Below are 27985 nucleotides of genomic sequence, written 5' to 3' on the forward strand. Positions count from 1 at the left end.
ATAAAATTAAAATAATATAAAAAACGTAAAAAAGTAAAAAAGTAAAACAAAAAAAATCAAGCTGAACAAATTTTGCCACCAAATAATGAAAAAAAACCCGTACTAAATGACCAGCGTCGCAGTAGCGTAAAAACTTCTTTGTCATTGTCACGATCGTGGCGGCCAAATTTAAAGTGATTTGAATTGTAAATTATTTCTCTTAGCAAAGACACTCCTTAAGTAAACAAACTTATATAAATAAATGTACATATTTGTCTACTCGCTGCTAAAAGCCGGTGATTTTGTATAAACAAAATATGGTTTCTTGAAAGCTGGAGTGTGATTTCATAGCTCTTTCAGTTTCACAGCAAATTTGCATTACTTTTCATATTTTATTACCTTAAAGTTAAGTGACAAATTTCTGTCTTGTCTTGTTAGCTGTCTAATAGTGTCTACTGCCTACTGTGCACGTGAAAATTGTTGTTGCTCCCAGCAAAGGCGCATAATTGTTTTCTATTTTAGTTATGAGCTCATATTTATAGTAAAGTAGCCTATAAATTCTTAGACGTTAACGTCTTTCAGATCTTATGCGAGTGTTTAGTAAAAAAAATATATCACTAGGCTTTAGGGCCGCAGTGAGTTACAGATTAACCAACTTTTTTATCTTCACAAAAAAAGAAAAAAATGTATGCATGTCTAGATAATTGAGAAAGTTATTTTTTTCAAAGTTTAGTTTTAATATTAAGATTATAATTTGAACCGAAAGTAGTTTCACCGGAATGTGACACAAATAAGTTAATCTGCCACAAATTTACCCAATTTACGTACATATATAATAAATTCGAGTACATTATCAGATGTTAAATAGCTAAGACTTTCATATATTCAAATTCAAGTTGAAACTAATCCCTGCGTAAGCAAGTCTGATGCGAAATGCTGCTGCATACTGTGCAAGCTCAAAATTTGCTGAGAGGTTTTGATAGGTGATCTTACCTAATTGGGACTATCTAAATTCAATGGCATCTGCCGTTTTGTCAGATTGGCTCCGGTTTTTTGAGATACAGGCATAATCAAACTTCCTTTGCGCCGCTGAGCGTTCAAAGTGCTTAGAAACAACTTTATATCATCAAATCTGAAATGAAAAACTGTTTGATTTTAATACAAGGTGGCGCAAATTTATTCACCCTATCGAAATGTGCATAATTTTTGCAAATGGCGCTACACGTCAGTCACTTGTGAACTAGACAGCTGCAGTGTTCAAACAGATAAGCAATGGAGCGTCAAAGCACAGATGCCCATTAATCACTCAAAATTATTTTTTTTCTTGTAAGTAGTAAAACAATTTTTCAAAAAAAAAAAAAAAAAAAAAAAAAAAAAAAACATTAGATAAAATTTTCTTGTAAATATGTATATAAAAACTATGTAAATACACATTTGCAATATATTTTATTTTTTTTCGTAAAAAGTTTTTTTTATAAACTAATTTTTTTTTATAATTTTTTTTATGAATTTGTTTTTTATAATTTTTTTTTTTTTTTTTTTTAATTTTTTTTTAAGTTCAACATTTTTGCAAATAACTGCCCTTAAAGCTGTTCTGCTAAACATTTGCACAATACTGTATTTTAATATAATAACTGCTTTCGATTTATCAACTACATAGCGAGTAGCGAATAAAACAAAAAAATGTCCATTAAAAACTAGATTTGCAACACTGCAAAGGCAGCACTGCATTATTTCCATTTTGACAAACTGTAATGTAATAGCATCGTTTACCAAAGCATTCCGCCTGAAAGTATGCAAAACAGTTGGATACATACATTGCCTCTCATAGCAACGCGTCTGAAAGTATGCAAAAAAAAAAAAAATTAAGTATATATCTACGTATACTTGGAAGCACTGGCTTGAGGCTTGAGCATGCCGCTTGTGAACTAAGTGGCTACAAAGCAAGTCGGTTTTATTATAGCCAACTTGTTGTTGCTTTCAATTTTTTGGTTGGCGAGAAGTCTAATTCTCTTACGAGCAGAGAAGTGATGAATCGAAAGTGCAAATATTTTTGAAAATCATCAAGATCGGATCAGCTAAGATCTATATAAATGAAGTCTCAGCAACCCACAATTTCTCAATTCCAAATTTTCAAATAGTTTTCTCGAAAACTGGAGCCAATATGACAAAACGGAGGACCCCATGAAATTTAGAAAGCGCGTTATAGTGAAGTCAACTACTAAGATTTATGCCAAAAAAAAAAAAAAAAACATACATTGCTAATCTGAGCAATGTGTAATCGCACTTCAGCTCTCTAAATACAATTACGAAAACTAATCAAGGCATGCAAGGGCAATCAGTTTGTCTTTCATGCCGATAACATTTAGAAATTCTATAAACCATAACAAATTGGCTATCAGCAATGCCACAGTTCATTTGCAGTTCAATTTGGAGCAGATATCTTGCTTCAGTTGCTTTAAGATTGGCGACATATCTTCTACCCATTATTGAGTGACTAGTTCATCCACTTACTCAAACTTACTCCGAAAGGTCCAACCATTTCTTATTTGCAAGCCCTCAGTTGCCTCATCATAAAAAAAATGAATAAATGATGAAAATAATTTGGTTGCTATGGTAGCAGTTAAATTCCTTATACCATCAAGAAAAGTTGTGATGAGAAAATAAAAAAAATATTCAGTTAGAACATTAAATGGAAAATAATATGATAGCCTCAAACTGTACAATAAGCCACAAGCCGTATTTCCGTTTGTTATAAATAGGAAAGGAAAATAATGGAAAATTTTCTTTGAAGCCCATACAAGTGTAATATTCTATAGCTGCCATCAGACAGTGCAAGGAAAATATTTTCTCAACTAATTTTTTTGAAAATATGTGAAAGTAACAGAAAAGTAGTATATAAAATTATTTTAAATTTTTGGCATGCAATTTAGAAAAGAAAATTTGCATAGTCGGCCTGCAATTGCATCAAAATTTTGGTAGATGTGGAAGGTTACTTTCAATTCGTAGCTAATTTCACGAACTGTAAGGGACTAGAGCATATTTCTGGTAAATTTATAAAGGAAAGTTGGTAAATTATCAAAAATATTTTGCAGAAAATATATAAATATTTTTCTAGAAACAGGTATTGGATTACTGTGATTTTAAATATTTTTGATAAGACTGGCAGAGATTTAAACCGTGATGGAATGTCCTAATTCTTGTTTTATTGATTATTGAAATTATCAAAAATATTTTGCAGAAAATATATAAATATTTTTCTAGAAACAGGTATTGGATTACTGTGATTTTAAATATTTTTGATAAGACTGGCAGAGATTTAAACCGTGATGGAATGTCCTAATTCTTGTTTTATTGAGATAAAACTCATGGCATTTGTCATTGAATTGTATATTTAATATTGCTATTATTTGTGTACTAGGCCAGCTGTATTTCAGAAAAATAAAATAAATTAAAATTAGTAGTGCAAAATCCTGACTCCACACTGAAGGCAATAAATATAATGCTTTCTGTTTCTGAAAAGTGCTTGCATTTTCTTACAGAATAAATCCGATTTATTATATAAACAATTTGTGGACAAATTTTAAAAAGTTGTGAACGCTTTCTACTTCAAAAGCTACATGGTTTGTATTTTTCAAAATTACTATCCAAAATAGTTCTCACCCAAATTACTTATTCTTTATTTTTTGTATTTCAACGCCAACAATTTTCCTCAAAGTCACTTCTCTTTTATCCACAAATTATGAGAATTTTATTTCAAAAAATTCTGCGATAAAGTATTCGCTCTAGCCAAGAAGTATTTTCCGTGAATTCATTTGCTATTCCCTTTGTAGAAATAATATAAAATAAAAAATTAAAGTAATAAATAAATAATTTCCGAAATTATTCAGCTACAGTCACTTTCTGAAAGTATTTTCCCCACCACGTATGGCGGCTACTTATGTATGTGTGCGATAAAGACACAAAACACAAAGGCACAACAAAAAAAAACCCTTTAAGAATCAAGCCTACACAGCTGGAGGCTACTGATAATAGTGAGCACATTACGTGAGTTGAGAGCGATTTATATAGGACTTAAGCAACAAACAAGTACAAGCAAGTGAAGATTATAAAAAAAAAGTGAAGAGGCAATCTGAGCTAAGCTAACAATGCACCCAAACCCCAAGCAGAGGCAGCAACTGAAAAATAACAAAACAGAGAGTAAAATTCAGCCTAACTAATCAGCTAATGAGAATGCACTAATGCGCTCGCATACAATAATACAATGCAACAATTACAACAATTACAACAACAACATCCGTATTCGCACACCACAAAACAAGTGTAACAACAACAATTATTTTATTGTTATATTTCATATTGTAATCAATGGCGGCGTTGACAGAAGAGCTCAACACGCCAACACTCAGGCCATCGAGTTCGAGCTCGAGCACGCCTCTCGCTAAGCCGCACTATTGCTATGATTTGATAGACGAAAAACTATCCGTCCGTCCAATTGTGTTTGAATTGCTTTTGCACTCTGCATTTGTACGTGCATTGAAAATTATGAAAAAGCGTTTTGAAGCATTTAGTTTTGAAATTGAGAGCTAACGATGTTGTTCAAAACCGCCGGTAGCGGTGAGATGGTGCGGTAGAATGTTCTATTCAAGGCGGGCATACGTGCGCGGAGGTTTGAAAGAGGCGCGGGTGCAAGGACTTGCAGTTTAGAAATAAAAATGAATGGCTTAAAATATATAAATAAATATAATACATATAAACAAAAACAAATATATGCCTATCCATACATATATACATAAATAGAGTGGAAAACATGATAACAAAAAATATAAAATAAAAAAAAATTGTGAAGCAGTCAAATGTGAATAAAAATGATTTAAAGTTCATAAAGGCATAATAATTTTTTAATGTAATTGTGTTAGTGAAAACTAATGTTTAAAAAAAAAAAAAAATTATATATGAATGAAGTTTGTTTATAAATAGAGGGCGGTGAAATTTAAAAAAAAAAAAACTGATTTCAAATACAAAACAAGTTACTAAATTCGATGCTAAATATTTTTTTTAATTTTCATTTATATCTCACATTTAGTTATTTTTTAATTTTTATATTATAAACAAATTTTGTTGGTTACTTCATCAGCTAACGGTTTTAATTTTTGGTTTTCGTCGAAATATTGAAATTTGTAGTTCATTGTGCATAGTCGTCATATAAAACGCTTTTAAAAATTAAGAAAAAACAAAATATAAAAATACACATTGCTCATTTACTTCAATGGTGTCAGAATGAAAAAAAAAGATAAGCATGTAAAAATGCCGAAAAGCTCTTTTCTTACTTTCACTTAGGAGAGCATAGCGAATTTAAAACGTTGAGGACGTTTTTCTCAATAATTTGGTATTTCTGATTATGCCACTCTTGCAGTAAAGGAGCGAAGTGTGTTTTTTATAATTGTTTTTTATAAAAAGATTTTATTCGATGTCTATACACAGAGGGCCTTTGCTACATTATTACATATAATATTTTACATGTATTAGAAAATACACCGAGATTGATAAAAAATTAAAGAAGATATATTTTCAAAAATATCATATAGGATTGCAGACAATTCTAAGGATACTAAACTTTTTGTTAAATACACATTTTTCTTTTAAATTCTGCTTTTGCAATTTTATTTATTTATTAAACAATTTTATTTCGAAAAAAAAAAAATTTAACTTCTAAATAAAAAAATGTTGTATTAAAAAATTTTTTTGTTATATTGTACAAACAAAATTTTCAATATAAAGAAAAACTTTTTTTAATGTAAACAATTTTTCCAAATAAACCAAATTTTAATTTAGATTAAATAAATTAGAAAATGAAAATAAAAAGAATTTAATTAAAATTATTTTTCTAATTGAATTAAATTTTTAAATTTAAATTAAATAAATAAATTTTATTTTTGCAATTTCTTAATTTTATTTTTAAATAAAAAAAATTTATATCAAAAATAAGAAATGCAAATAAATTCGAAAATCTTTAACAAAATAGACACATGCTAGATGCAAAGCGAATTTTTTTCTTATTTCTTCTTGATTTTTTCCACTGTATATTTTCTGTTGCATAATCCTTGACATTGACATTCATCGGGCGCATGGCATTTACGCGCATTCCGTTTTGAAAGCTTATTCTAAACAAAAAGTGAATATATTTTTCTCTTTCAAAAGCAGCGCCACATTTGAGATAGCAAAGGGCGGGCATGAATTGCAAAGTAGCTTTAAGGTCTATGAAAAAAGAAATCTGATAAAAGGGAAACAAAAAAGACTGAAACTAAAACCAAATATTTATAAATAATTAACAACGAATTGAAAACTGAACAGTTAGTCAAGCAATAATAAAGGTGCGAGGCTAAAAAAACACAGTTATAAGAATGCCAACAAAGAATCAGCGAAGGGAGAACAGTGAAAAGGTGCAATGCAGATTTCGACACAACTCAATTTGGTGTAAAAGCTGTGCTTTGCTAGTGAAAGACTTGCCATTGATGTTCATCTGGCTTTTTTGTGTTTAATTGTGTGCTCTTTTATTTGTAAGAAAACCAAAATATTGTAAGACTACCAACAAAAAGAGGTCCAACTGGTGAACTTTAAAAAAAAAGTTTTGCTATAAAAAATGTTTTATCATCTGCGCTTGGCAGAAATCACGCGCTGTCAATGAACCAACGCCTGATTTGCGCTTTTATAGTTTTATTATTTTTAAAAACACTTTCATGCCGAATGGTTATGAAATACTGGTGCTGATTTTGAAAGTTTTTGTTCTTTTATTTATGCATAAATGTTGCTTTTATTGGTGCTTGTTTTTGTGATTTTCACTTGGTTTCCTCTACAAAGCTTGCTGTGGTAAAATATTTTATTAATTTTTATTTTAATTTAATTTTTTTAATTTTTATTTTAATTTTTCAATTCTTATTTTCTTTTTATTAACTCCAAAAAGTAGTAAAAAATTAAGTAAAATTTATTGTATACTAAAAAACATTTATCTTAAGGTCTTAAAAAAATGCAGGCAATTATCCTATTATTCTTATGAATTAAAGTTTTCGACATATTAGGTGAAGTTCACAGTACTTAACCTTTTTTCGCTTTATTTCGATGCTGAAATTAAGATGCTTATAATTATTTTTTTGTAAATAGTTCCAAATAGTTTTGTAACTAATCTTCGAAAAGAAAAAATCTCCATTTCCATTCCTTCTTCTTCTTTCACATTGTATAATGCGGAGTGCATCAAATGCTCACAATGCTCCTCCAAAGCGGTCGATCTTGTGCTTTTGCTTCGTAGTTACGCATTCCCAAATCCCTGAGATCATTCCACTGCGTCTATGCATTGGTTCCTTGGTATGCTTTTGGCCTTTATGCCCATTTCCTTTCCTGTCATGGCTTTCTTGACGACACAGTCAGCAGGCATACGGGTAACTTGACCTAGCCGTCTTATGCGCTGCGCTTTAACAAAACGCACAGCTGCCTCGTTCTGAGTGAAATCGTTTAGTTTGGAGTTGTACCGGATTCTTTATGTACCATCATCCATTATTAGTGGGCCTAAAACTTGTCTTTGCATGCTAGCCATCAGCGGGCAGTCAGTAACTTTAAGAGTCCATACCTCAAATCCATACGTTAAGATTGATCGGTTCTTGTATATGCATAGTTAGTTTTTTTGCTTACAAGTGATCTAAAACAATCCTTTCAATAAAACTCTGCTTAGATTATTTGAGGCGTGCAGCAGTCGACCAGAAAGCTTTAAAAGGTTTCTGATCTGCGACTCTGGCAGTGATCTTTATGCGACGCGCCAAACCTGACTGTCAATGATCTATAGGCCAGTGAGCTCTTATTATGGTCGTAAAGAATCGCTTATGTTCGCTTTTGAAAATCTCAATACGTGCCGAATTCTTCATTTGTGAGCGCTGTATACTAAACTTTTCCCACCTGCTTTCAGTCGTTGGTGCACCATTTTTTTCAACTTGTGAGTAGACGAAATTCTGTTAAGCACTCTCTGTCTCACACTGTTAAATGTTTATAATCAACTCCCCCAAGTCTTGTCGCAGACTCTTTTCTCAAAGACTCGTTTGCTACCTTTGCTTTCGGTACGCCACCATGCCCAGGGAACCTCTTAGAGATTAGTGGGAGTTAGAGATTGTAAGGAGCTTTGCTATTTTGAAACACATTTTGCGTTGGTCGTTGAGTTTTTGATTTAAAACTAAAACTCCATATCAGTCGTTCCAGGCATTATTGCCTTTCTGCGCTTTATTTAGCTGAAAATTCTTACAGCAACGTGGGGGACATGCAATAGATTTGAAGGGATATAACTCTTCAAAAGTTCCATTAGATTTAATTGACAATAAGTCTACAGACTAAACGAGTACTACAACAACAACCATATAACTTTAAGATTGAAACTTGGTACAAAATAAAAAACATCAACAAATTTCTATTAAAATTTTAAATCTTTTAGTCAAGATTTCTTGACTATTTCCATATGACTTATTTCCACATAACTTAAAGTTTCAAACTTTGTAAAAAATTTTAAAATAATCTAAAAGTTGTCATCAAAATTTTAAAATTCCTTATCAGAATTTTTAAGAAAATTTCGCGTGTGCACTTTTATAGCCATTTAAAAATTTTTATATTAAAATGCAAGCTTGAAGTTACTCAAAATTTGCGTTGATATTTTATATATTTTTTTTACACTGCTATGCAGTTTCTTCCACATAACGAAAGCTCAAAATTTTTTTTCTATGGAGAAAATGCCAAGACCGTCACTAAAAAAAATTGTCAAAAATCAGCGCAATTTTTAAGTCACTTGAAACTTGCACTTTAATGTACTGAAACGTAATGGGCTACAAAATTGGGTACGCCAAAGGGTTCGAAGAATTATTATTCAAAAGTTTGAAATATTGATGTAAATTTTAGAACTAAAAAAAAAAATTAAATTTTTACAAAGTTTGAAACTTTAAATTATATGATATTTGCTGTAGTAGAAACTATATTTAAAAAAAAAAAAAAAAAAAACAAATTATTAAAAAAGAAAATAGTAACAAATTGTTTTGTTGAGTTGAAAATTTCCGTTTAAAAAGTTTAAAACTTTGAGAAAATTTTTCATTTTTTTTTTTGCCAGTTTCAAACTTTGTAAATATAAATTTTTTTTATTTTCAAGATTTCTTCAAACCCTTCAACTTTTTAACTGGAGTTTTAGAAACTTTTCCGGGTATGCAGTTTTATAGCCCATAGGATTCTAATAATTTTTTTCGCTGCGTCATGACACCCTTTTCTTCCGCATAAAGTAGAATAAAATGTGGAATATTTCTGGGTATGCAGTTTTATAGCGCAATAAATTCAAGTCTAACAAAATGCTAGTTTCAGGTTATTAGAAAATACTGTTGAGTTTTGAAAATTTTTCGCTGAGATGTCACGCCTTTTCTTCCGCACAAAGTACTATGGAAACTTGAATTTTTTTCAGAAGGAAGAAAAAGCCAGCCAATAGTAATGGTGTAGCCCTGATAACCTACATCTGTATGTAAATGTAAATAAACACAAATGATTAGCCAAGGCATTCAACGAATGCTTCTTATTTCACTATAGAAACTGAATTGACTTTTCTCACCATTTAAATATTTATTTACTTTTTATATTTACTTTAATTATAAAATCGCTTGTTTTTCCCGCCTTGGTATTAATGACTTTTAATTATTATCTGGAAATTTATTAATTTTTATTTAAAAATATTTGCTTTACGTATTAAAGGCGCCAACTTTGCAAATACTAGAATTAAAATGAGATTATTCAACTAAGCGCATAAGTAATTTCAAATTGTCATTCCCTCGTATTAGGAGGTACATACTTAGTTTTAGTTGAGCCATTTTTCTAGAGCTGAGCATTTCCTTTGTTGCGTCTCTTTGCTCCTTTTCATGCTGATTTATAAGCAAACAAAATTCAGAAACATATTTTCTATATATTTTAATCCAGTTGACATGCAAGGCTTTGCAGAAACTCATTTACATATGTATATAAGTACACTTAAGCGTATACTTAAGTCACTTAGGTATTAATTTTAAAATTGCTTATCTCACTCACAAACTTTGTTGTTTTTCCGCTTTGTTGTCATTGCAGGTATAGACAGACACGTTTTAGTTCGCGACGTGTACGAAAACGTGTTATCTTCAAGCATGGCGAGTGTAATGTGGTTCAAGGCAATGTGGCGAAACGGCGACGCAGGTATCTGCAGGTGAGTGGCACACAAAAAAAAAAAAATAAAAGAAAAAACATTAATGTGAAAATGAATGGAATAGACGTACGTACATACGTATCCGTAGGGAATTTGAAAAAATATGAGTGGCACCAAGAATGTTTATACCTTTCATTACTGTGTTGCAGGTGGTATACATTCACTTTCTCATGAAATTTGCAACGCATTTAAAATAATACACTTTTCTCAACGAATAATTCAATTATTAAAACATTTTTCAAAGACTCTTTTAAGCATCGAATTCCTTACTCTTCGCAAGTCGTCGAAAAACGTGCGTGTCGATATGGTAATTTTAGTTTTGAATAGAGAAAAAAAAACAGTCGGAGCCATATAAGTTGATTACCTATGTTGTTCGCTAGTATTTGTTGAGTTCTTGTACAGAAATTCGTTCACAATGGTAGGCTTTTAAAATGTGCAAAATCCATTCATCTTGTCATAAGTCGAACCTTTGAAAACGCCGTATATCACCCAGATATTGCTTATTTACCGTCTGGTGATTTGGCGACAACTCTGAGAGCATTTTTTCTTTTCTCTTTAAATGGTTGTTACTCGGTATTATTGTGAGATAATTTATTTGTCAGATCCATTAAAATAATAAAAGGTTGTAATTGCGATGACAAGGTGACGGCTGTGACGCCCGACAGTCTGTCTATCTGCTTGAATAAGAGCTAATAACCTAGACAGACGGCGGCATTAAGCTATGTTTAGTGGTGCCTTACCTTAGTCTTACCTTATAAGCGCAACCATAGCAATCAGCTGTTCTGATCAAGCATATGGGAGTCACTGTAAGCGATTATAGTTGCCACATCATAGCGCCATAACCATAACCGTAGCCGTATGTATCTATAAAATTTTGGTTTTTCCCCGTAACCGTAAGCAGATGTGAAATTCTTTACATGTATTTTGATATTTGCGATAAAAATTTGAATATTAGAATTGAACAACGAAAAATTAATTGAACGACGAAAAATTAATTGAACGACGTAAAAATGCAAATGTTGTTTGTCAAAAATGCAATGATGTTCAATATCAGCTCTTTATGGTTACGGTGTGACTAATCGACAAATGCTGTAATGTTGTGGCTCTGGTTATTGTTACGGTCATTGCGCGATGGCTACGGCACTATTTGCAGCTTAAAGCGCGTTTCATAATTATAACACAGAGAGTTATTAAAAAGTTTTAACAATTTATTTTGCATTTTTTATTTTTAATAATTTTTTGTGAAAACATAGTTGATTCTAATATAAAAACCATTAAATATTATTTTTTTTTTTTTAATATTGAACCATAGTCCAAGGCAACCAAGGCTTAATTCTGTCGCAAGACAAAACTGGCTTGTACTTATATGGGTTCCGGGACACTCCGGTGTTCAAGGAAACGAAATTGCCGACGAATGGGCCAACCGTAGATCGGCGGTGGCCCCCCCAAGGGCCAGAGTCAATAATTGGAATCAGTTCCGCCGGAATCATGAATTGGATCAGCGATTATGTAGGCAATCTACAAAAAGAGCGATGGTCCGATCTAGAACGCTGCAGAACTGCTAAGTGTTTTGTGACAAGTCCGAACAGAAAACTGTCAAACTTTCTACTAAAACTTAGAAGGAAAGACGTTCGGTTGATGGTCGATATCATTACAGGACACAACCCATGAGGTCAGCATATGACCACCATTGGAATTATTGAGGACCCAGTGTGCCTGTCATGCTTGGAGGAGACGGATAGCACTGAACACTTTCTCTGTGAGTGTCCTGCCTTTGCTAGAGTACGGCTACGAGTTTTGGGTTGAGAATGAGTAATATTCGTTCTCTTAAACTGGAGGATATTTACTAGGGCAGGTCGATTTAAAAATCGCTCATTGCTCTGTGAAAATCGTATTCTAGGGATCAAAATAAGAAACTTTGCCGAAGAAACCATACCTCTAAAACGAATTCTGATGTCCCCAATTTGGGTCGAACGAAAAATCCCACTTTGACCCATTTAGAGTGCTCCAATCGAGTCCAAATGTATGACCGACCCCCACTAACTTTGGACGGCCGATCCACTCATGCCAGTGGCACAATCATTTCAAAATATCACCATTTTTGGCCTTTACATGAGAAAAGAAACTAAAAAGTTGGACCCAAATTGGTGGACATCAGAATTCGTTTTAGAGGTATGGTTCCTTCGGCAAAGCTTCTTATTTTGATCCCTAGAATATGATTTTCACAGAGCAATGGGCGATTTGTTTGCCTCCCCACAAATCGACCCGGCCTAATATTTACAGATTTGCCAAAGAATCTTGAAAATTCTCACAAGACTAACTATCTCTATCTCTGCCTCTATTCTTTCCTATCTCTTTCTCTGATACTTTTCTTCTTCCCTCCTTCATTACCTACCGCATTTCCAGAGCTTTAAATACAATGGGCTTTTTAGCCTGAGTGCTTTGGGAGCCACCAAATCTCCTGGTGCTCCTTGGCTCAACCTTTTCAAATTTCATTTCAACCATAGTCCACTGCGCTCTCTATTGTGGCCTATTGCTCTTGGCTCTTAATGGATTTAAAGATGGTTTCCTTTTCTCAAAGTGGCCAGATAAATTTTCTCCTTCAAAGCCCTTTTCCACCGCAAAAATCTTGCTATATCAATTGCCTGATATTCGGGGACATAGGGGAGTTTGGAAGATCTGCGTTTTAGAATATCCGTTTGTATGCCGAAATCACGTCTTTAAGCAACAGAATCCGGCGCTTGTTCAGGCATGAAGGCCGAATGGTTTTGATGATCGCATTGCTAATAGTTAGATTCTACATTTTTTTCACAGAAAATTTGTTGAGCTATATCATTTGTGCACAATCGATCATTAAGGTACATATTTGATTTCATATTTAAAAAAAAAATTGACAATCGAGCTTTTTATTATATTTGGTTTCCGTTAAAAATTTACATGTAAGTAGCTTTTCGTCTAAAATTCGAGTGCTTTCTGAATACGAGAATAGCTTCGGAAAATTCTAGTTTCAAAGATACCGTCCCACCTTTCTTCCAGCTGAAGACATGCACATCCATACTAATTTGTATTCATTGTTTACCTATCAAAGTGACTGTTGGGTTGCTATGACAGCTAAACCTCTCAACTGCTGATATTGGCTGTTGCCAGTTTCCTGCTATTAACAGCTACACGGACTGTTAGCGTCGCCAACAGCACTTTGTCATCCTTTTATTTTGCCAGCTGTTCTGTATTTATTCACTTCATTCATATTAAATTTAAATATATTCTGCTCTATTTCAGCTATCAGGCAACCTTTCACTCGAAGGCCTAAATTTCACATCCCTTCTCCATGCACCCCTTTTGCCTGCCTCTATTCCATGTGCATGTCCTTAAAAGTCCTTTCAACTTTGCCAGCGTTAAACGACTCGCAGCTGCTGCTCGACTGGCGAATTGCATAAGCTACAAGATGTTCACCGCTTTTCTCGATTTTGCTGCTGCAGCAACCGCATCTCTTCGCTGCATTGCGAAGATTGCCTTCGATTTCATTTGCAGTTGCAGCCAACGTGTCGTCGCCGTGCCACTGTGTCTGCTTATTGTTATTGGCGCTGCTAATCTTTTTATAGCTTTAACCTCATTTCGTTCGTCGTTTTCTGTGTGCTATAGTATAGAATTTTCATTTTCGTTTTTTTAAATTTTTTGCTAGTTCCTTTTTTCACTTGAGATCTTGAGCTTTTCACACGCACTCGCGAAATTTTACATAAGTAATTTCTGTTACGTGAGTGAAATTACAAATACTATTCTGTAAGGTTGTCTGTGCGTATGTTATTTGCCCCTCGGCGCATTGATTTAATCTGGATTGCACGTGAACGACAAGGATACGCGCGCGCTCTACATTTGCAAATGCGTCACTTGTTGCGCTGCTAAGTCGATAGTGGTTAAGCTGCACATATTTTGTACTTCAGGGTTTATTAACTTAACTGTAAACTATCGTAATAGGGGAAAAGCGCGTTTGACCTTTCGTTAGTTCTATTAATCTGTCGATGTATGATGTAAAGCGTGCGTGGAGGTGCTCACAACTTACATGAACACCCAAAGCGTACCAGTTGTTAACTGTAAATTTTTCTGTTGCTGCCACAAGGTCGCTTACCATGTGACGGAACAAGGAATTGCATACATTAACGGACTAAATATTTGGATCTCTGGCAATTTTAGGCGCTCCATAAATTTGGTTTCAGTTAGTTACGGAAAGGAATGTAAGAATTCTAAGGAATATAAGAATTAATATTTTATAAACCTGAGCATGTGGCCCAATGTCTGAGAAACTAGTTTCAATAATTTTTTGAAAATTTTCAAACTATTGATTTCGAAAATATAAGAAATCCTCTTTTAAAAATTTACCGAGCCGGCTTTCACAAATATAAAGAGTTGTCAGCTGCACGCTTATTTTTTTCGGTTTTCCGTATCCGTTACCCATTAAAAAAAAACTATTTTTTTACCAAATATGAATAAAGTCACTTATGGAAAACACCGCAATTTTTCCAAAATTAGGAAAATAAAACGAAGATATAAATTCATGATATATTCATTGAGTATTATTTATCAGTTTCTGAACCTAAAGCCCAACGGATTAGGTAGATTGGGCACGTACTGCGTATGCCGAAAGAGCGAAATGCTAGGAAAAGTTTTATTTTACCACCGATGGGAGGAAGAAAAAGAGGGCGTCCACGAAAGAGATGATTAGATGACGTCGAATCAAATCTTAAGGAAATGAACGTACACAACTGGGGAGATGAAGCCATGGATAGCATAAAGTGGAGAAAAATTGTTGATGAAGCTATGGTCCACCACGGTTAAGAGCAAGAAGAAGAATCAAAATCCCCAGAAGAGGAACTTATAATTGATTGATAATTGACCAGTGATTACAATGGTGGTCATATGCTGACTCTTTGGGTTGTGTCCTGCAATGATACCGACCATCAACCGAACGTCTTTCCTTCTAAGTTTTAGTAGAAAGTTTGACAGTTTTCTGTTCGGACTTGTCTCAAAACACTTAGCAGTTCTGCAGCGTTCTAGACTGCACCATCACTATTTATGTAAATTGCATAGATATTCGCTGATCCAATTCGTGATTCGTGTAGAACTGCTTCCGATTATCAGCTCTGGTACCTGTGGTATAGCCGCTGATCCGCAGTTGGCTAATTCATTGGCAATTTCATTTCTTTGAACGCCGCGGTTTTCTGGAACCCATATTCAGTCTTATTCCGTCTTGTAACATAATTACGCTTATTCTTACATTCTTCAATAATCGTTGAGGTTTGCTTTGAGTTCTCCAGGGCTTACAATCTGTTTCCCACTCCATCTCATTTCAAATATCCATTCTGATATTTTCAGAATGGCACAAATTTCCGTTTGGGAAACAGTTGCCATTCCTCCCATATCGAAGTGATACTTACTACTTTCGTTTAAGTACCATCTGACTCCAGCACCTATTTCATTCTTGGACCCAAAGAATAAGAAATATCCGTCAAGTTTCTTGGAGTGCACTCTGGATTACTCCATTGACACCAAAATTCCATCCAAATGAAACTATGGGCATAAGATCGTCCTTAGGTGCCAAAAACAGTGGATACTGCTGAGATATCACTTTAAAGATTGCTCTGTGTCTCGAAGTTCCGTCCTCGTGCCAGAAACCATATTTATGGAGTCTACACATTGCTTTTAGTGTTTTCTGCTGTGTCTTAAGGTCCAAGGGGAGTAAATTGAGCATAGCATTTAGGGCATCGCCGGAGGTTGTATCCATGGCACCCGTAATGCAAAAGCATAAACTTCTTTGCAGCCTAAAGTAATTATATATTGGATGATTTTCTTGGCCAATAAGCGATATTATGATGGCAGATTTCGCGATTGTTGCGGAAACTGCCGAATTTTTAGCTGATGATTTGATGCTTCATATATTAAGCTGCAATTAGTAGTGCCGCCATAGCCGTAACCATAACCAAGGCCACATCATTTCAGCATTTGTCGATTAGTTTGCTGTAACCAAAAACAGCCGATATTGAAGTAAAGTTAATTACAACATTTGCATTTTTACGCCATTCAATTAATTTTTCGTCGTTCATTTCTAATATTCAAACTTTTAACGCGAATATCAAAACAAATGTAAAGAATTTCACATCTGTTTACAGTTACGGGGAGAAACCAAAATTCAATAGATACATACGGCTACGGTTATGGCTATGGCGCTGGGGTGCGGCACATACGAGTATAATCATTTACGGTACGACACCACTAATCGCAACTTTAAGCAGGGACTAATTTCCACAAGTTTCGTGTGTTCAAGCTTATTTTGCAATTCTCTCCGGTTTTATAAATAAGATGATCGAATCAGGTGCAACCATTTTAAAGGTGCAGAATATTAGTAGTCTCGGAATGAAAACATTATTCATTTCGATTCCGAACACATTACTCAGATTCGAAGTAGTTAACTAGCCTACTCCTTCTCGGTAACAAAGAGTATTGGTAGCATTATTATGTTTGTGTGCATGTATGAAAAAGTGTTCCCCTCCTATAGTCAATCGATACTCCTTTTAACTAATCGATACTCCTTTTAACTAATTTTATTTTTTCAATATTTCATTCTCTCTTTTTCTCTCTCTCTTCAAACAGGACATATTTACCACGCTGGTTGATGCACAATGGCGTTGGACGATGCTTGTTTTTGCGCTCAGTTTCCTCATCTCATGGGCGCTCTTTGCGTTTGTGTGGTGGGTGATCGCGTATGCGCATGGCGATTTCGAATTTATCTATAATCGTGATTTCTTTCCCGAACGCAATGAGAATGTGACGCATCGCATGTGTGTGACGGAGGTGCGTAGCTTTGTCTCAGCCTTTCTCTATTCGGTGGAAACACAAACAACAATAGGATATGGTAATCGTTATGTAACGGAGGAGTGCCCAGAGGCGATATTCATTATGTGTTTACAATGTATTTTGGGCGTATTCATACAAGCATTTATGGTGGGCATTGTATTTGCGAAATTATCGCGTCCAAAAAAGCGCGCACAAACGTTGCTCTTCTCGCGAAATGCTGTGATTTGTCATCGGGATGGGGTGCCATGTCTGATGTTTCGGGTGGGTGATATGCGAAAGAGTCACATTATTGAGGCGCATGTGCGGGCGCAAATTATAAGGAAGAAGGTAGGTGCCAAATTTGATAGAAAAATATAATTAATGTAATTCAATTGAAATTCTATGCTTTTAGGTCACAAAAGAGGGTGAAATATTGCCATTCTATCAACAAGAGCTAACGGTCGGTGCAGACGGTGGAGAAGATCGTCTAATGTTCATTTGGCCAACGACGATCGTACACAAAATCGATCGCAATAGTCCGCTGTATATGCTTTCGGCGTCCGATATGCTGAAGGAACGCTTTGAAGTTGTTTGCATGCTGGGTAAGTGCGCCGCTTAATTGATATGGAATTCTAGTGTAAGATTTTTTATCATTTCAAAATCATGTCTTATAGAGGGTGTCATCGAGTCTACTGGCATGACGACACAGGCGCGCAGCAGTTACCTGCCTTCGGAGATCCTTTGGGGTCATCGTTTCGTGAATGTGGTCTCGTTTCGCAAGGAGACCGGAGAGTATGAAGTAGACTACACGCTTTTCAATAACACCTACGACGTGGATACGCCACTGTGTAGCGCCAAACAGTTGGATGATGTGAAGGCGGAGTATGCGAAAAACTCTAAATTGGGTTTAGGTGAGTCGAAAAATAAATTAAAGAAATTTAAGTAGTTTTTAGAGAGACCAACAGTAGTCTCGTGTATCGTGCACGCTTTATTCTGACTTGAAAAATTTGTTTGCACCGTTTTACTTTCTTAGTCTATCTCTTTACTTTGTTCGTTATTTACTTGCCCTCGGTTCGTGGGGAAAAAGCTAAAATTTAGGTATTGAACACTAATTTTAATGGACCAAAGCCGAAGATACGTTCAGAAACTCATCAACTATGTTGCTTTAATTTTACTTCTTTCATTGCCAAACAAATGCTTTTATTGTCACAGGTCTTAATTTAAATGCAAATTTCGGCTTTTGCGAATCCCGGGTCCAATTAATTGAAAAAACTAGTATAACACCTTATTTGCCATTAATATTGCCTTCGGTGGTCTAATAACAAAATTTAATTGCCCATGCTTTTCTGAAACTTTTTACAGAATATTTTTTAATCGCGTGAATCATTTTGCCTCTTATTATTAAAAATTTGGGAAATAATATTCTTGCAGGGTCTTTGAAGGGTTAAAATGTTCCACAAAAATATTGAAAAAAGAACCTCAGTAGGAGTCATCTCGGACGAAAATAATGTGTGATAATGGGCAAAGGTTCAAAATTAAAGTACGTCTGACTTCTGAAATTGATGTTTTCATATTTGACGGAAGTTTCATTTAAAAATATACATCTCTCAATTATATTACTGATACATCGATTTTTCTTTGCTCCAGATACAAGTTTGTACCGATTGTGAGTTTAGAGTCGAAAAATTTTCATTCAATCTATCAGCCAGTAAGATATTTTCGGGGTAATAAAGGGTCTTTTAAAGGAGACGCCTAGATGTCAGTGGTGAATAATTCCCCGACGGCACCTATTTTTTATAAAAAATGTTAAATAGACAGTAGTAGTAAACGTAAAATGTTTGAGAGAAAGATTCTGCGGAAGATTTTTGGACCTTTACGCGTTGGCAACTGGGAATATCACAGGCAATGGAACGATGAGCTGTATGAGAATTACGACGACATAGACATAGCACAGCGAATAAAGATCCAGCGGCTACGTTGGCTGGGTCATGTCGTCCGAATGGATACAAGCGCTCCGGCTTTGAAAGTATTCGATGCGGTACCAGCTGGTGGTAGCAGAGGAAGAGGAAGGCCTCCTCTACGTTGGAAAGATCAGGTGGAGAAGGACGAGAAGGAAACGACTGGCGCGCTTTGTTAAACTCGGCCAAAATCGCGAAAGCGGCTATCGCGCCAATTAAGAAGAAGAAGAAGAAGGAAATATAAAATTGTATACGCTTGTTGGTTGTCGAAGTGGTGATTGACCAAGAATCCAATTAGCGCTTCCGCACCATTTTGTTACTACATCCTCGCTTTTAACAAGTTAAACCGAGAGCCCTTCACGAATATACACAGTCCATGTGATTGAGAAACCTTATACGTTTGTTTATGTCTACGCCAGTCAGGTCTTCGAGGTTTTCGAAAAGCGATTTGGCAAGAGTGAACGTCCTCTCTTTCCAAAGGCAGGTTACTCACAGAGGAAGTGGAAGATAACTTCCTTTTTTTCGGTTGATTACTGTTGAAATAATTTGTATATTTTAGTTACATGGCAACCTTATTTGGTTTATTTAGACCTTCTGTCGAAATGCACTCCTACTGTCACTTGTAAACAGGCACAGCGGATAGATATTTTTGTTTTCATATTTGGTTTTCTATACTTTGCGTTATATTTCAATAAAAGCCGTTTGATTACAAAAATTACAAGTATGGCGGTATATATTGTAAGGGATGCCCATTTTGGCTGCCTGCTGTCCTATGGACCAATGCCAGTTATCACTGCCGTGAATCTGCAGGCACCCTTCGCTTCATATTTATCAATGTTGACGTTTGTTTGTGGTGGTTGTGGGTGGGCCATAACGTTTTGCTAACTTTGTATGTCGTCTGATCTCTCCATCTGCAATCCGCTATTCGGAGATATTTTGCAAAGATTGCATTCTTGATTACAGCCAGTGGTGGGATACCGATGTTATTCTTTGCTAGCTCGTCTGCCTTTTCATTTCCTTCAATGTTCCGATGTCCGGAGCCAAGATTAAAGTAACGGTATGGTTTACGCTCAAGGTGGTTAGGCTATTTCTGTTTTGTTCCACCAGTTTAGAGGCTGTTGCAGCCGAATCCACTACCTACATTGGCGTTTGGCTATCCGAAAGAATAGCGATACTGCCCTTAAAAGAAAAGTCTGCGATTAGTAGCCTACAAGCTTCCCCTATTGCCAATACTTCCGCCTGGAAGGCACTGCTAGACGCGGTAGAACAACGCGTTAAAATAATTCAATCTGATTATGAAAATGTTCAATCTTTAAGACAACATATCGCGAAATTCGTAATTTTTTTTTTGTACACATCATCCGAATGAGGTGACAATTCAAAGGTTTGTGAAAAAATTCCAAGAAAATTGTTCTGTAGAGGATAGAAAAATGACTGACAGACCAAAAACTGGACGTTCTGTTGAGAATATTTCTGCTGTAGTGCAATTGTTCAATATCGATATCTCGACGTTCTTAACAATTCATAAATCGACCGTTTGGCGGATTTTACCTATAGACGTGGACGTGGTGGGCATTTAATTGAAACAAAATTTACGGAAAACATTTCACATACAATTGCTAAGAACTGCACATTTTCCTCTTAACAAATCCGCAGCAGCTCCTCGTTGTATCTGATTCTATAACAACCATCCCCAACCCGGATTGGATGATACACTTTTCGTAAGACTCTTCTTTGCAAAGTTCGGAGATTTTGTTCATTCTTGATTGACATTACCCATGACACACAAGCATACGTAAAAACTGGTTTTGTAAATACTGTATTTAGAATAGAAAGCTCTGATGGTTAGGCCGCAGTGGCTGAATAAATGACCGGATTCCACATCGTCCTTGATTGCGTAGTACAAACGTAAATTGAGCAGAGTTGTTGATAAGGAGTCGCCTTGTTTGAGATAAATTGTTCGGAGTTTGACTGTTGCACAAAGCCTTTTGCTTTGGTGTTGTTAAGGGTGGCCGCAGTTAAGTGTAATAGTTCTTTTTTTATACCGTGCTTCATGATTGCTTGAAAAATTCTGATTCTAAGGAGGCTATCAAAAGCTTGTTTGAAATCGTTGTTGTACTTGTAACACCTTTCAAGCTTTTGCATTAGATTGTACACCTGGTCAGTTGTTGAGCGACCGCGGCGAAAATCACACTGATACTCTCTCAGTATATTCTCCGCCGCACATCTGAGGCAGTACGCCAGCAAATGTATACTAGAAGCATTAAAATCACAACTGTAATTACTAAATTAGATAAAGGCATGGAGAAAATTATCCTAAATATATAAATGAAGGAGTTCTTGGTGTACTAAAAACGAATTTATTTGTTTATTATTTTACTATCAAATAAGTTTAATTGCAATTGAGGCTTGAGAAGCCTTTTCCGTTTAAAATTCATTATTATTTAATCTAATTAAAAACAGCTCTCGTGTATGGGTACATATACAAATGCATATATGTACATATGTATAAAATAACTAATATTAACTTTTCTCATATTCTCCTCACTTGCAGAACGCGCCTTCTCCGCCGGTCTAATGCATATTCCATCTACCATATCCGTAGATCGACTGGATCCGAATAGCGACGAGTCGTTGGACTCACGTTTGCACACACGCAACAATTCCATCCCCAATGGGGTGTTGGCCGAGGAGTTGCAACCGTTAAATTGTGGCGGTGGCGGGAGCAACAATGGCAGCTATCATTATGTGCCACCCTCATTCACAGTAGGCGGCTCAGCGATACAGTTACCCTCGTTGGCACTCTCCACAAATCTACATAGTATTAATGAGAAAACGAATTCCGGCAGCAGCAGCAGCAGCAGCACCAACAATCTCACTATTAATTCCACCACCACCACGCCGAATACGCTGTCACCGGCTACGGCGCTTATGGCGAATAACAATAACAACAACAACAATAATACCAGTCATGATAAAAGCAATGGTAACGGGGGTAGTATTATGAAAAAGACACCATCGAGTAGTCGACGTTTATCGATAAAACAAGATCAATTGTCGATTGATTCGATTTGCTGATATTGGAGGAAGCGCATGGTGAATGCTTGCAAAGAGTGAGAATGAGAGAAGTGAGTGAGGTTTTAAGCGATTATTACAAAAACTATTGTTATTGAAGATGGAGATGGTGTGATGGCAAAAGAGCGAGCGACTCGCCATTTGTACAGAATTATCGATTTGTGTGTATTTGTGGCGCTATGCTGCAACTGGGAACTCTAGGAATTGATGATGAATGTATTTGTGTAGCAACGATTGTTTGTATGCAAATTCCTGCCGGGGTTGGCGTTTCCAATGCAAAGAATTTAATTTTTCTCTTAAAATTAAGTTAAAAAAAATTAATTAATATTTAATTAAAATACCATAATTGTGTAGAAACACAGATTTAAATGTATTTGCAAGTCATAGGCGCAACTTAGCTGTAGGTTTTTGTAATTATAAGTTAATATAAGTTTAACTAAAAAAGTAAACTAAAAACTAATCGGCTGGTTAAAATGGGCAGTGAAATGCGTATATCAGCCTGTTGGGCAGCTGTTCAAACGCGGCGAAATCGATAGCTTTCCAATTTAGTAACTGATTCTAATTGATTAATGCAATTCATGTAATCGAGGACTTCACCGTTATTCAAGTTGCTCAATTTACGATTATTGGTTGTTGTTGATTATAAGAATCAAGCGGATGCTCGCCTTCAGTTCATTAAAATATCAGTTAGTCGACTAAATGCCCGATAGTTAGTCGATTAGTGAGCAACAAATCGTCAATTAAACTTTTATTCGTCACTTCGACTGCTTATCATCCATCCTCCTTTGCAGTTATTAGTTAATTCGCTTGCATTCGTAACACGAGAATTTATACTTTTTTATAATATGATTTTTATCGACATTTTTTTTATGGACATAGAACTTCTTAGGGGAAATGCAGTGTTTAAGAAAGTTTTATTTTCAAAATTTTCAAGACATAATTATACATAGGCATACATACGTACACATGCATAGATATAATTAATTACATACGTACATAGATGATACAAAACGAAACCAACAACAACAACAAAAAACCAAAAGCAAAAAAACAAAACACAAAGAACTTTCCACATGTAGAACAAAGAAATTTTTGCTTCAGAAAGGGATCCATGAAAGGATGCACCGCCGTGCTAAAAATTACTAGTACGCGCATATTCCAAGCTTTTAGTAAGCACTACCATTGCTTATGTTGGCAAAATTCTAACTTTTAATTTGTTACTGTAGCACTTTTCAACTATTATAAATGTTTTATCCTTTTTCTCAATTAGTTTTAGCACATAGAGCAATTGAAAAATTTATTATAGTCACTAAGCTTATAATCTAAGACCAAAAAATTTTAAACATACTATAAAATAGCAAAAAAGAAAAAAAATACAAATTTAAATAGTGGCTGGAATTGACTTTTAAACTAAAGCAACAAGTAAGTTTTACAAAGAAAACTCAAAAGAAACAATAGAGCTGTGGAAAATACCGAAAAAGTGAATTACGAAACTTTATACGTTTTCGAATGCATCCAAGCGGGCTGTCGAAAATAGGCGCACTCGAAAACTCACACAATTCATATAAAATAACTGCAAACTGAATGCGAACAATTTTAGTTATTTGCATAGCCGACTTTTAGGCGCCTGCTTTGAAAGCATTCCAAAACTGGTTGTTTTCAAAACTTTACCAATTCTTAACCATTTACAAATATTTGAAAAATTAACGCTCAATAAATATGTACAATAAAACTATGAAACGAATTTATCACTTTACACCCGCAGACAAACACATACACATAAAGTGACATATGTATGTACAATTAGTTGTTGGACGAGTTTAACGTACACAGGCAACTCTGCCGCTTGCAAAATGTATTTATACAAAATCTTACTGTAATTTATGCAAAAGTAATTATTCAACATAAATATGTTTGCTGTGTAAATGTGTAATAGAGTCTAAGTGCATATGTATATGTATATATGTATGTATGTACACAAGCAAAAACTTCCATATTGTCAAAATGGCTCTTGAGAAAGAAAGAGGGGAAAAATGTTAAGGAGCAAAAGTTGTAGAACAAAGGGGAGCAGTAAGTAAATTAAAGAGCGAAATTGAAAAAAGTAGAAAAAAAACGAATTTTATATTGCATGCACATGCAGGGTGGCGCAAAATTAATCACGCTGTAATTTATAATTTTTGCAAAAACCAGCCATATTTCACACTTGTGAACTGGGTAGCTGCAGTATATACACACACACACACGCAGACATGTAATGGAGCGTGTAAAGGCCCAAAAAAAGATTTCCATTACTCAAAATTATTATTATTTTTTTAATTTAGTAAAAAGACACAGACAGACAATGGAGCACGTAAAGATCCAAATAAAGAATTCCATCGCTCAAAATAACTTTTTTTAAATTTAGAAAACAAAGACACACAGGCAAACTATAGAGCTCAAAATAAGGATTTCCATCACTCAAATCTTTTTTTTTTAAATCAGTAAAAAATGACATACAGACAAGCAATGGAGAGCTTTCCGGCACAAACAAAGAATTCCAGTGCTCAAAATTATTTTTTTGTTGTTTTCAAATTTTTCAAAAAAAACAAAAACAAAACACAAATTCGATGTTTAATTCTACGCCACCTTGTATAAAATAAATGAAAAATAAATTTCAAAGATTTTATCAACAATTTTTAATGATTATTTGAAAATTTTCTTTTTCAAGGGACAATAAATATTGCATATTGCGATATTATTTGGCTGCAAGTCTGTATTATGTATAATAATTTTTCAAAAAGTGTATTATAAACTATATTTTTAATATTATGTAAAATGAAAATATAAATACAACTACAAAATATACTATATACAAACAAAAAACGTTAAACAAGTGAAAGCGAAATAAGGAAGCATTAAATAATAAATATTTACTACCAAGTTGCTAAATTATACACAAAAAAAAAAACTATGAAAAAGGCTGGAATAAAAAGCGTTTGAGTAAATGCAAAATGAACGTGATGAGAAAATAAATTATCACTGTGTTTTTATTACTTCTATAAATTTAAGCGGATGGCTAAATAAAGGGTGATCAGAGGTATTTTTTCGATATGGTTTGTTTTTGACAGATCACGCGCGACTACCGTCAAACTAAATACATACATCTTTTTAAGTATTCATTGAGATTTTATCATGGAAAGACTGACGCCTCATCAACGTTTATAAATCGCACAATTCTATTACGAAAACCGACGCTCTGTGAAAAGTGTTCATCGCGCGCTCAGTCCAACTTGTGGTCCTACACCATACACATGACCGTCCTACCTAACACACCATTCGGCAAACTACGGCAAAATTGAGATTAGTTTTACATTATTGGATGATACTCGAACGATTGGACCACGTAAAGTCCGAAGTGAAGAGAATATTGCGGCTGTAAATGAGCGTTTTGCTGAAGACCCGGAACTATCGATTCGGCGCGGATCTCAACAACTTGGCTTATCTTATTGTACTGCGTGGACGATTTCACGCAAATATCTGGGCTTGAATAAAAATACAGTTAGTTCAAGATTAGAAGCCGGCCGATCTTCAAAAATGTTATAATTTCAGTCGTTGGGCTCTTGAAAAACGCGCCGAAGATCCGCATTTTGGGACCCGAATTTTGTTCAGCGATGAGGCCCATTTTTGGCTTAGTGGCTGCATCAATTTGGGGCTGAGGAGCAACCAGAAGCCATTCAAGAATAGCCATTACATCCATTGAAAGCAACAACTTAGTGCGCCCTATGGGCTGCAGGAATCATCCGCCCATATTTCTTCAAAGCCGAGGCTGGCGCCAAAGTAACAGTGAATGGCGAACGCTATCACGCCATGATCAACGACTGTTTGATGCCGGATGCTTGAAATTGAAGCCCGTGATCTCCACAACATTTGGTGCCAACAGAACGGCGCTACTTCCCATACAGACCAACAGTCAAACAATTGATTTATTGCGTCCTTGTTTGGGTGAGCAATTTTTCTCTCGTCGCGTACCAATGGATTGGCCACCAAGATCGTGTGATATCAAATTTTATTTGTGCGGGTATGTTAAGTCTAAATGCTTTGTGGATAAACCAGCTCCGATTGTGGCGTTGGAACGCAACATTACTAAAATTATTCACGAGATACCGACCTAGGTTTTCCAAAAATTGGAGTCATTCAAAATTGGTGTTTACGGATGGCCGAGTTAAGGTGCAGTTACAGTCAACATTTGAAACCTTTAGAAATATAAATGCCATGAATGGTTCTAACAAAAATAATAAAGTTTGCCCAATCAATTTGAGTTTTCGTTGTTTTATTTGAATTTATAATCCGATACCTCTAAATTAATCACACTTTGCATTTTGAATAATAGTCAATTAATGTAATTGTTCAAATTTAAAGTAAGTGAGTTGAAAGTTGCATGAAAAAAGAGGTTGTCTGTAAAGTCGATTTACTGACGATAGTTTAACGTGACAACGTCATAAGAAAATATTGATGGAATGGTTGCAATTTTCAAAACAAAATTTTAATTTTATTTGTTTGATAGATATTTTGTATGGATATAGAGGAGGAGGTAAATGGAATTGCAATGGAATAGGTCAAGTTACATTTACACAAACGTGAAAAATGACGAAAAATTTATCAAATTCATGAAAGATATGTTCAATTTCGATTGTGCATCAGACGTTAATAAGTCAACAACACCAAGAGGCACCATCATCGATTTGCCTTTTTCAAGACACTTTACACTCGAAACACTCCCTTTCATTTCCTACTTTTTCTATCATCGTCCTATTCTCAACAGAGAAATGGTTCATTACCATGCACACAGGAAGAAGGCATATGCAAATACAAGAATGTGAATTTATATACCTACATATGCGCATATACATACATATATACGCTCACTTAAGTAGGAGAGAGCAAGATGTCGAACGTTGTCGTTCGTTTGCTTTGTCGTTCGTTCCGCGCTTTCGCTTGCAGTTCATTCAAGGTAACGGCAATGAGCAAGGTAACGACAAATGAGCAATGTAACGACAAATGAGCAAGGTAACACTAATGAGCAAGGTAACGACACATTTTTTCGTGCGTGCAGCCTGTTAAATCGAATTATAAGACGTTATCACGTCAAAAAAGAACTATTGTAATAATAATAACGAAACACCAAATGACAAGAAAAGTTGCATTTTTATTATCTCATTTCATTGGATTTTTAGGATTTTTTCTAGGGATTGATTTGCTGAATACCGAATGCGGCACTGCTGCGATCTGAGCTGTGGGATCGATGGCTTAGTTATATTTACAAGTAGTAAGAGCTATAAATTCCTTGGCGCACACTAAAATTAAAAAAGGATAAGAATTTGAGGAACAAGTCTTTTTTTTTAATTTAAATTATCTAATGCCAAAGTTCACAGAGATAAATATTTGCGCTTTGCTAAGAAATTTAAGTACTTAAGTAAAGTTCTGCAGTGTAAATATGTTCGAGGATTTGAAGATGAAATTAAAATGAATCCTAAAGCGTTCTGGCGATATTTGAAATCCAGGAAGGGCTGCTCTAGCATTCCCTTAGATGTTTTCTTTAATGGAAACTACTGATAGAGGAACCAAGGAGGCTGTTGACCCTTTTGGGGCTGTTTTAGTTCCAATTTTGTACCAGCGTCAGGATCAATTAGATATGATACTGTTAGGATACTGTTTCTTCTGTTAGTTTTGGTTCTTTCCAGTTAGGTTAGGTGAGCCTGGTTGGCAATAAGCCACGCATAGACCTTTTGGTTCCTAGCGATACCAGATGGAGACCGACCTTTGTGAATACCGAAAGTACACATCATGTAGGATGTCAGCGCTTTTGGCGAATCTAAGCAGAGCAGGGAGATCCGATTTGAGTCATCCTTCAGACCCTCAAACA

At 35.0% G+C, this 27985-nt stretch overlaps 1 protein-coding gene across 5 annotated transcripts in view; it reads left to right on the forward strand.

Moving 5' to 3' along the window:
- The window catches only part of LOC128871619 (G protein-activated inward rectifier potassium channel 3), a 108311-nt gene extending 83257 nt beyond the window's left edge, over window positions 1–25054 (forward strand). For 4 of the 5 annotated variants that reach the window (XM_054113510.1, XM_054113511.1, XM_054113507.1 and 1 more), the window contains 5 exons: window positions 10108–10222; window positions 16868–17398; window positions 17463–17652; window positions 17725–17961; window positions 21563–25054. In XM_054113510.1, the coding sequence (XP_053969485.1) occupies window positions 10108–10222; window positions 16868–17398; window positions 17463–17652; window positions 17725–17961; window positions 21563–22086 (1597 nt within the window). In that variant the 3' untranslated portion in view covers window positions 22087–25054. Of the gene's footprint in view, window positions 1–6143; window positions 6850–10107; window positions 10223–16867; window positions 17399–17462; window positions 17653–17724; window positions 17962–21562 lie in introns of those variants that run through there. The other variant, XM_054113509.1, reaches the window with a different exon arrangement.
- Window positions 25055–27985: the final 2931 nt, after the last annotated feature.

Source organism: Anastrepha ludens, chromosome 2, assembly GCF_028408465.1.
Source record: "Anastrepha ludens isolate Willacy chromosome 2, idAnaLude1.1, whole genome shotgun sequence".
NCBI lineage: Eukaryota > Metazoa > Arthropoda > Insecta > Diptera > Tephritidae > Anastrepha > Anastrepha ludens.